The sequence below is a fragment of the Centruroides sculpturatus genome, unplaced genomic scaffold (assembly GCF_000671375.1).
Source record: "Centruroides sculpturatus isolate CEXI.00-Female unplaced genomic scaffold, Cexi_2.0 scaffold3580, whole genome shotgun sequence".
Lineage (NCBI taxonomy): Eukaryota > Metazoa > Arthropoda > Arachnida > Scorpiones > Buthidae > Centruroides > Centruroides sculpturatus.
The window spans coordinates 1-9,595 of NW_019387680.1; the positions used below are offsets into that span (position 1 = coordinate 1).

General features: G+C 32.2%; 1 protein-coding gene across 1 annotated transcript; it reads right to left on the reverse strand.

Annotated features, from left to right (window-relative positions):
* Positions 1-359: 359 nt before the first annotated feature.
* On the reverse strand, positions 360-8,648 carry LOC111616571 (MAP kinase-activating death domain protein-like). The gene is given in 5 exon segments (XM_023357970.1): positions 360-818; positions 1,105-1,263; positions 5,533-5,674; positions 7,857-8,129; positions 8,131-8,648. Coding segments are annotated over 5 exon segments (1,002 nt in total). The 5' UTR covers positions 8,400-8,648; the 3' UTR covers positions 360-659.
* Between the last annotated feature and the right edge of the window lie 947 nt (positions 8,649-9,595).

Genomic DNA, 9,595 nt, shown 5'->3' on the forward strand with positions numbered 1-9,595 from the left:
CCAAGATTTCTCTTGAAAAATTAATTTTGTGATATGAAATAATTCCATTAAAAAATTATTCGTATGAAAAATCAATTTTGTGATTAGTGCTACCCAAACCACTACTACTACTATTTACACCATAGACTTCTATGCATACTTTTTCCCGCGAGTTTTAATAGAATTTGTTGCCAATAAACATCACTGGCGTAATAATAAACACAATGACGTAGCGAACGTAACTGCACCCGGGCCGCGACACTATATTGGCGCCCCTCCCCCTCCAGAAACAAATTTTGTTATTCTTGGAAACCATTAGGCTCCCCTCTGCCAGTGGCGCCCGGGGCAAGCTGCCCCACCCTCTGCTGAGAGGTTTTCTTCGTTTTTGGGCGATAAGAAATTCGGAAGTTCCTCAAGGACAGGCAGTCTCAAAGGATTAACCCATGGTGTATAGCAGCCTTTAAGTACCCTCTCATGGTCGTGCCAGTGCTGACAGCTAAAACACACGCACACCAACAGAAATAACATTGGAGTAACCCAAGACATAGCCAAAGATTGCAGCGCCACAGCACTAGCAGAAATTTAAATTTGCCGACTGGAAAGCTTTCGGTTAATTGACGTTTCGGTTGATCGACATTCGGATAATCGATGCTCTACTGTATAAAATTTTAAATTAAAATTTAAAAATTTTTATTATAATTACTTACCTGTTCAGCAGAACTCATACAAGTAGGCAAAAGTGGAATAACAGGAAACATATATTCTAAAGGATAAATCATAGTGACAAAAGCCATTACGCTCAGCGACAAGGCATTATAATCACGAGACTGTAATATTAACTGAAACGAAAAACAAAATCAAAATTTTTCTAAATTATTCTCTTAATTTAAGTAAATATTACACAAATGTTCAATCTGTGAACAATTTCATTTAATTTATATAAACTTAGGCCTGGAATCGTGAAGGCGTCGTTATTTACAACGTCGTATTCTTGCAACGTAAATTAAATCATATTAAAAACACAAATAATCATGAACTTTTACTTAACTAAAAATCGGAATATCGGTAAAATCATTTGTTTTATTTTAGTATTAACGACTATTATATTTGTAAAAATAAACAAACCTTATTTTCCATCATTATGCACGTCAATACTTTCATACACGTATCGACACCCAATAATTCTAAAGGAAGATGCAAGGGAAAATCCACCAGAGAAAATCGGGTTCGGTCAGGAAGAGCAAATACTAAAGCAGGCTGTATATCTTTAGGCAGTATTTCCACCTATTTAAACAGATAAAACATTATTAGTTAGGGAATAAATTCAAGTGTAAAAACGAACTTATTTATTACATTCAAATAAATATTAAAATCTAAATAAAGTATATTTGCAGGATTATACTCTATACAGAATCAATTTTTCAATAAAACTTAAAATGGCTACCAAAGAAAAAATTAGTACGGTGAACTGCCCCGTACAATGAAGGGAATACGTTCCACATTATAGGAAACTATGTTATTAGTTCTTTTGTGTGTAACGTAAGTATTTTATTAATTGACCATATCATTAGCATTATTATTACTGTTATTATTCCTCACATTTAAAGCTTATAAAACAAATTAAAGCATATGCAAAAAGTTGGAATTAAAAATGCACGTACTGTGTCACTGCGAGTGAATAAACTTTGGATGTTACAACATATGGACGAAAAAGACAAGTCTGTTATGAAAATAGGATAGCATATCCACAACTTTCTTTTTTATTGTTAATGTTATGGACCCTGGCCCACGCGCTTGTATTTGTTACACTTCAAATTAACATTTTACTTAATGACACAAAAGATATAAATCTACAGAAAAGCTCATTATGTTCTAAGGATTCACTGATATGGTGCTAGACTATATTAATCTTTGCAAAGAATGATATTAAATGTACTGTACATGAGCTAAAGTGATAGTTGTCATAAAACCATGGAAAACAGTATTGTAGCAACTTATAGATCTAATAAAGGGTGCTATAAAGCATAAACATGCATTATAAATTAAGGGTTTCAGTGACTCTGTTAATATTAAGGAAAACTTGAAACAAGAGGAACAACAACAGCAATAATAATGCTAAAATATGGTAAAATAATAAAATAATTACATTATACACAAAAAAAAAGTAAAATTGCAGTTTTAAATTTACATCACATTCCTCCAGTGCCTAGTGTTTTCTCCACTTGGCTACTGCCACTCCAATGGAACGCGAAACTTCCAAAGTCTCACAAGCTAAACACTCAAGTTTCAGAGGCCCGTTTTTCAGAAATGCTTGAGAAGTGGGTCCTATCATTTAGACAAGGAGCTGTTTGTTTATGGCTATATGCTCACCAAGTTTCATTTGAATTGGAGGCCCAAACATTTTATTCTCTCTTTGTCATCTCTCACTCTGCAAGGATTAAACTAAACTTCAAGGCAAAACTATACCACACCTCTACATTATTCCCTATACAACTCACTTGACTTCCTTTCAGAAATGCAGCACAGATGTAGTCTGATCACATCCATCTCTGGTGTTTGTTGAATTGCCACAAAGATTCATCTCGAGTCCAGCACACGTCATCACAAAAGACATGCTCGTTTGCAACCGTTTACAATGTCGAGAATACTAATGGTTTAAAATGAACCGACTTTTTACGTGACTTTAACAGGTAGTTTTTAAGACACCTGATGTTTACCTACCTCACTCAATAGACACCCTGAGACTCTTTAATATTTTAAATCTTAGATTTTTAAATAGTATATCTTACAGTAATTCAAAAGCCAACTATGAAATACTAATTGATCGTTTTATTTGTTTTTCTATTCTTGTTTTCTTTTCATTTTTCTACAAGGTCCATTAATTTTGAGGATGAGGTAATTTATTCCTTGGAAGTACTAAATACATTAACACGTTTAAGACTTTTAGAAAACATTTACCATCTTTAAGATTCAAAATAAACAAAAAACTTAAAAATGTTTTAATTAAGGAAGCTTTAAAAAGGATGTTTTCCGTCTTTCATTTTTATTTTTTTCCACCCTAAGGTGTCAAGAGAGATTTTTAATCATATTTATTGTGGGGCAAGAAATGGGGCCCAACACATCCGGGATGGAAATTTTTGACCCTGCGCATAACATGTAGCCGGGAAAAATTCCTGGCGTTGCTCACTCCAATGTGATCGTAGGTCCCCAGTGCAAACGGCCGACACCTTAGCCTTCTCAGTCATTTGACCATCTTAAAAATCAATTTAGATAAGTGAAAAAGATTTTAAGGATGCCTTAAATATTTTTACAAATATTTATATTTATAATTTAAAAAAACACAAAACGTTAACTAGAGAAACTGAATTTCTGGATTAAATTCAAAATGTTTTGGGTCCTTGAATGCACAAATGTAGACTGAAAATTATTATAAAAGACTAAGTACATTAAACCTGTCTCTGTTGTTTAATCAATAATAATTTACTTGTTTATTATTATTACAGAAATTATTCACAAAGGATTGTGGTATAAATTTGCAAACTATGTAAAATTTGGTATTAATTCACAACCTTTATCTAATGAATATAATAATAATATTAATGGGGTAATTAGAATATACACAAATTTTCTTCCTGTACTGGAACAAAATAAAAAAATCCAGCAATGAGGTGTGTAACTTTCCCAGCAAAAAATACTTACGTTTAAGAAATGCTAAAACTCGTTAGCAGAAAGTTAAAATTTTGTGTGGCACCATCTGTTATAAGATGTTATTAACACCATACGACGTGCCGGCAGCCGTAGTATTAGGGCCGTTCAGAGCCATACGACCACTGGCGGTCGGAGCCACTTTATGGATGTGCGCAGAGGCCACCACTAGGATGTAAAACAACATCTTACAAAGCCAGGATAATTTAACCTTGAGTAAAACTACATTGGTTATAGCGACGTCGGGCGGTCGGATGGCTCTGTACGGCCCTAATTAGTACGATCGCTGGCATGTCAGATGACACTTAACGTATTAAAAAATAACTTTTGCATTATTAATTATTATAAGAAGGCAATTTTGAGGGAGGAGATGAATTTCTAAAAGTATTGTAAATGTAAAATTTTTAAGAAGTGCAACCTCACTCAAGATATGACATATTATCTCTCTACATTACCACCTCTTGATCTATAACCACCAAAATTGAATAACATGAGCAAGAAATCACCACGATAGCCAAAAATCAGCCAGTAAAGTAAAATCTAGCATAATAAAATAAAATAAGACTTCTCTTAAAAGTATTGGATTTTCATTTGTGTTTCGAGACTTAGGAAATACATCCGAAATAATGCGCAAAATGACGGTAGTAGGCTAAGATTTTTTCTTAACAAAATCAGCATTGTACAGTATTAATAAATTATCGATGTTAGAGAATTACCGTGTCGATTTCCAAATTATTTAGCCATTTGCTAATTTGGTAGACGAATAATACATTCTAGATCTATTATTTACAATCGAACGCACTTAACGTAATCACTTCTGGGACTCGTCAATGCCGATGGTGAGAACCGATTGATAGCATTAAACAGACTACAATTAGTGAAAATTCTGCTTTATTTAACCGATAGTAAAAAAACTAAGTTTAAAATAATTAAAAATTGCATAAGATTTTATAATCATCATAAATTAACAGTAATTCATTCAAGATATAACTGAAATAACATGTAATTTGTACTGTTGGTGCTATAAGCAAATTAAAATAACATTAAGTATTTCAAACTTCAGTTAAGACTGATAACAAACGTATGTTATTGAGGACGATAGCATTAAAAGACAGCTTAAAAGTTAATGTTGACTACGAGCAATTATTTATTGTGACATCGTCACAGTGCCGTGCTGCAATTTTTTAATCATTTTTTTAATTTATTTCATTTAAAATGTATGCTCTCCACCTCAAATTAGTATTGTAGTGTCTTGCCCCTGTACGACATACTTTTCCATTAGTAATGGAGTTATGCCGATCGTCTAACTAACTCCTTTCATGGGAAAATTTTTGAATTGAAATAACGTGACTTTGATTTGTATCAGAAGTTCACATACAGTTAATCGGGGCCTCGTAAGACTTCCATATCTGGTCTCGAATTTAATTTATCTAACATCGTTCTCGAGATTAAGGAGAGACAGACATACGGACACCAGTGGGAATTTATAGGTCTACAATTTTTTCAAACTGCAGTCCAATAATTGAAACTCTAATTACAATAAGCAAGGTTTATCGTGTATAATTAATTCCGACGATATTAAAAGACTGAATTCCGACTGAATTCTACTGTATTACAAATTTTAGTTTAACCTAAGCTTATTCAGGAAAAGATTGATTTTGTTAAAAATATTATGGTAAAATATTCAGATTCTTTTAATTAGGCCTACTTAAATATAGTAGTAAGTTTAGTGAATTAAATCGTAGTTTAAATTGTTATCAATAGAATAAAGTTGTTATTACGGTAACAGTAAATACAATAAAAATGTTTGATTTAAATTATTTATTTAAATATAATTAACTAACTAACCTCGACTCTTGTTTTACCAGGCACTGGAACAGGGGCGCTGAGCAAACGGAGAATCCACATTTCTAATTCACGAATATCATGAAGAATTATTGCAGGAGTTGTTTCCGATATCTTTCCGGTTAACGCACTCCAGACAGATTCCCTACGTAAATATTTTGCAAATGTTTTTATCAATTTATAATAGCATAACTAAATTGATATATTACAGTTATAATTTCGATCATCAATTGTATATCTTATGTACTGTAAAGATAAACACACTAAAAACAGCAAAAATCAGCAAAAGCATAATATAAAAACAAACATTTTTCATCATATTAATCAACATTTTCAGATTTTTTAATAACCTAAGTTAGAAAAGCGTACGTACTTAGTTAAGGAGAAATTAGATGGTAATATTTTGAAAAATACTTAGAGACAAATAAGATTAATAGCATATTCAATAGTTCAGTAAATGATGTAGGATTATTAAAGAAAAATGGAGTAAGTTGCATTCCTGAGTTGGCACTGGAAAAAAATCAGAAGCATTATCTCTCTTGAAATATTCTTTCCTGAGATAGAGAGCGTTCTGTAATGTGATTGTTCTCCAATCTTCCATATTGTACATAATGTAATCAAGGCAACAGACAAATGACCAGTCAAAAGACAACTCTGCTTGTCTCTGGGAGACAAGAGACTCTCAGAGAGAAAAAGTTGTCCAGAATCATGTTTGGAGAGATGTGATGATCTCGAGATGTAAACAAATGATTAGCCAATCAGCGACAAGCTTGTGACGTAGACACTGTCTCTCGGAGATGAGAAACAGTGACCAGAATACGGCACCTGATATTGTATATGCCACATCGGGAGCATATGTGAAAATGTATTGATTTAATGCAGTAACTAATTTTTCCAGATTCATGTTTTATTCCCATTGTCTACAGTGCTATACTCACATTTCTTTTCCCAAAATTAATACACAAAAATACATGCACTTGAGGAGAACAACCTGTATAATGTGTATATTACAAGTAATCTTATAAATCTTATGTAAAGAACTTAAATTTTTCAAGTAAACTCTTTCCAATAACCAAATAGTTGAATTTATCTATTAATATACAGGAAACCCCCATATAACACAGTACTTCTATAGCACGGATTCACTCTAACACTGAGAATTGGGAACATCCCCCATATAACACGGTGCTTTTATAGCACGGGTTCACTCTAACACGGTTCGGGAATTAAGTAAAACCCTCGTACAACATAAAATGTAATAAAGGGTGCGTTCTTTTATACCTCCGCGCGAGCATTCTAATTGTTTTCGTGGCTACTTTGAATGCTCTTTCAACAAATAATCTATTTAATAGTTAAATTATACAATTGGGACTCTTCTTTTGCCTCTAAAAGCTCATTTTAGAATTATAGATTCCTCCACACAATACTATCGATAGTGCGGGCGCCACCATCTTTCTTTCACCGTCGTTCCTAAATGCCTACAAATGGCAGCGCACTCACGTTGCAGAGCGACCGCTATTAACAAACGCACCCACAAACTGTTACCAGTTGATGATGCTCATGCTGAGATCATCATATAGGATGAATAATCCTCAGGTAAAATATTTACTTAAATAATAAATAAGTATTTTACCTATGAAAAAAATGAATAATAAATCCGATTTAAATAAGGATTTAACATGTTTTTTTTTAATTTTTGGAACCTAACCTCCCTTTTCGCACTAGTTCTTTGTTTCGTATAACACGGATTCACATAACACAGCAATTTTTTGGAACGTAACTCCCGTGTTATACGGGGGTTACCTGTACTTCAGAATGGTTTTAAATATTTCATGAGATAATTTTCAAACTAACATTTTTTAAATTTCAAGGTAATATATAATAAAATCAGTTGATAAAAATTGATTTAGCAAAGCAAAATAAACTCTCTTATATCTAAACTTAGATTAGACGAATCCAATTGTTCTTTTAACCTGATGCAGACCTCAACTGAGGCTGAAAACATTTGTTTTACGAATGGTTAAGAAGTACCAGACAATAAAGGTAAACGAGTGAGTACAAGATCTTTTGCATTATTATGCTTTAGTTAAATAAACAATGACATGTAGAAGATGGATTATTTTCAAGCTAGAATTAAGTTAATTATAAATTAATCAGACCATGTAATTTGCCTAAAGGTAAGTAATTAAGCTGCCAACTTTATAAGTAACTTAATTATAGCTGAATTTTAGAGTTGTCTGGCTGTCAAAAATATTCTAAATAATTTAAGTAAATAAATCTGTTTATTAAAAATCGGTCTTACTGTATAATTAAATGGCATCAGTTACCTGCTTTGACGAGAGCCGCCTATTCTTCTTGTCGACGTACGTTCATTGGATGCATCTATGAGTTTTCTAAGGATGAAAAGACATTCACGAAACGTAGAAAAAAAAGGATGATGACTAATTATGCATAAAGATGTTAATGAATGACTTTTGACTTTTTGTCTTTTATGTGCTCTTGGAGATGGAGACTTTGAGTCTTGATCGGAATCATTTAAATATAATTGTCTAGGAACCTGTTCGCTAAAGGCTGAATCAGAGCTTTTGTTATCCTGAGAATAAGGTAAATCGGATTCTCGCAATTTCCCTCCGACTCCTCCTTTCCTGAGAGATCTTTCNTATCCTTTTTGGACCCATACTGATGCAACCTTCTGGTTGACAGAAGAAGATTACATCAGGTGGAAGAGGAAAGTCTTTATGATCTTCAGATGGATACACTCTGAGTAACTCAGGAGTCTGTACGACATGGTTCCTACTGGGTTGACGAGCACCCGCAATCACTATGTAATCCAATAAACGTGGACAAAAATATTTCTTTAATACATCCATTTTTTTGAATTATTATTATTATTATTATTATTATTATTGTATTATTATTATTTTTATTATTATTTAAATATCCATTTCAAATAAGAGAAATGGAATCCATAATTTAACCAACATGGGTTATTAATTGCTAATATAAAAAGTTATCTGCATACATCGTAAATTGGTTTGTTGTGGACTCGCAATTGAAAAAATTGCATTTGCCAATAAAAAATATTTGCTTGCAAGAAGTCCATCCTGTTTTGTTTCATTGCTGAAAAAGAAAAAAAAAAATACAGAAATGTAAACTTAATTGTAATAAATATCGATAATAAATATTTATTTTACAATCTAAAATTAATTTTATTCCAGATTAAACTGAATGTCATTTTATGATGTTTATTATGGTTTTTTATTGCTACTGCCCCCTTGACGGTAATAGAAGGCAAGGGGTGTAGAGGTGTTGTTGGACAAGGGAGACGAAAATTCATTTTGAAAAAAATAAATGTATGGAAATAGTCTGAAAAATTTGGGAAACGCTTATATAAATGCTGGATGCATTTTTAAAAACCTATATATTTGTGTTTGCTGTTAAAATTTAACATCAAAAGATTAATATTTCATTTGTAAGGATATAACTGTAGACAATTGATTAAGTTTACTTTTTGTTTTTAAATATGTTCTTTTATGCCACAAATTTCAAATGACATTATATTTAGAACTAACCTTTCACATATTTAACTGTTTTTTTACTGTTGGAAATATGTGTCAGTTTATTATCTTGAGTTAATTTCAATGTGACACGTCACAAGGCAACCTCTACGTGCCAGTATTTGGCCAAAAACAATGTCCCATTAGTCAAATATCCTCCGTATTTGCCAGATTTGGCTCCGTCTGACTTTCCTTTCCCTAAAACTTAAAGTAGTGTTGAAGGGAGAAAACTTTGTAAGACACGGAAGTCATCCAAGAAAATGAGACAAGGACTCTGAAGGCCATTACAAAATCAGAATTCTACAAAAATTGGAAAACATGTATTATATCTCAAGGAGACTGTTGAAGGACACCCATCTTAAATTACAAGTATCTTCATTTATTTAAAAAATAATAATTCATGGAAATTATTGATCACACTTTGTATAAATTTACAACCCTTCTTGGCCCCAGATGTAAATTTATAATGAATCTTCAATCTTTAATTTAATGCTTATTAATTATAACAA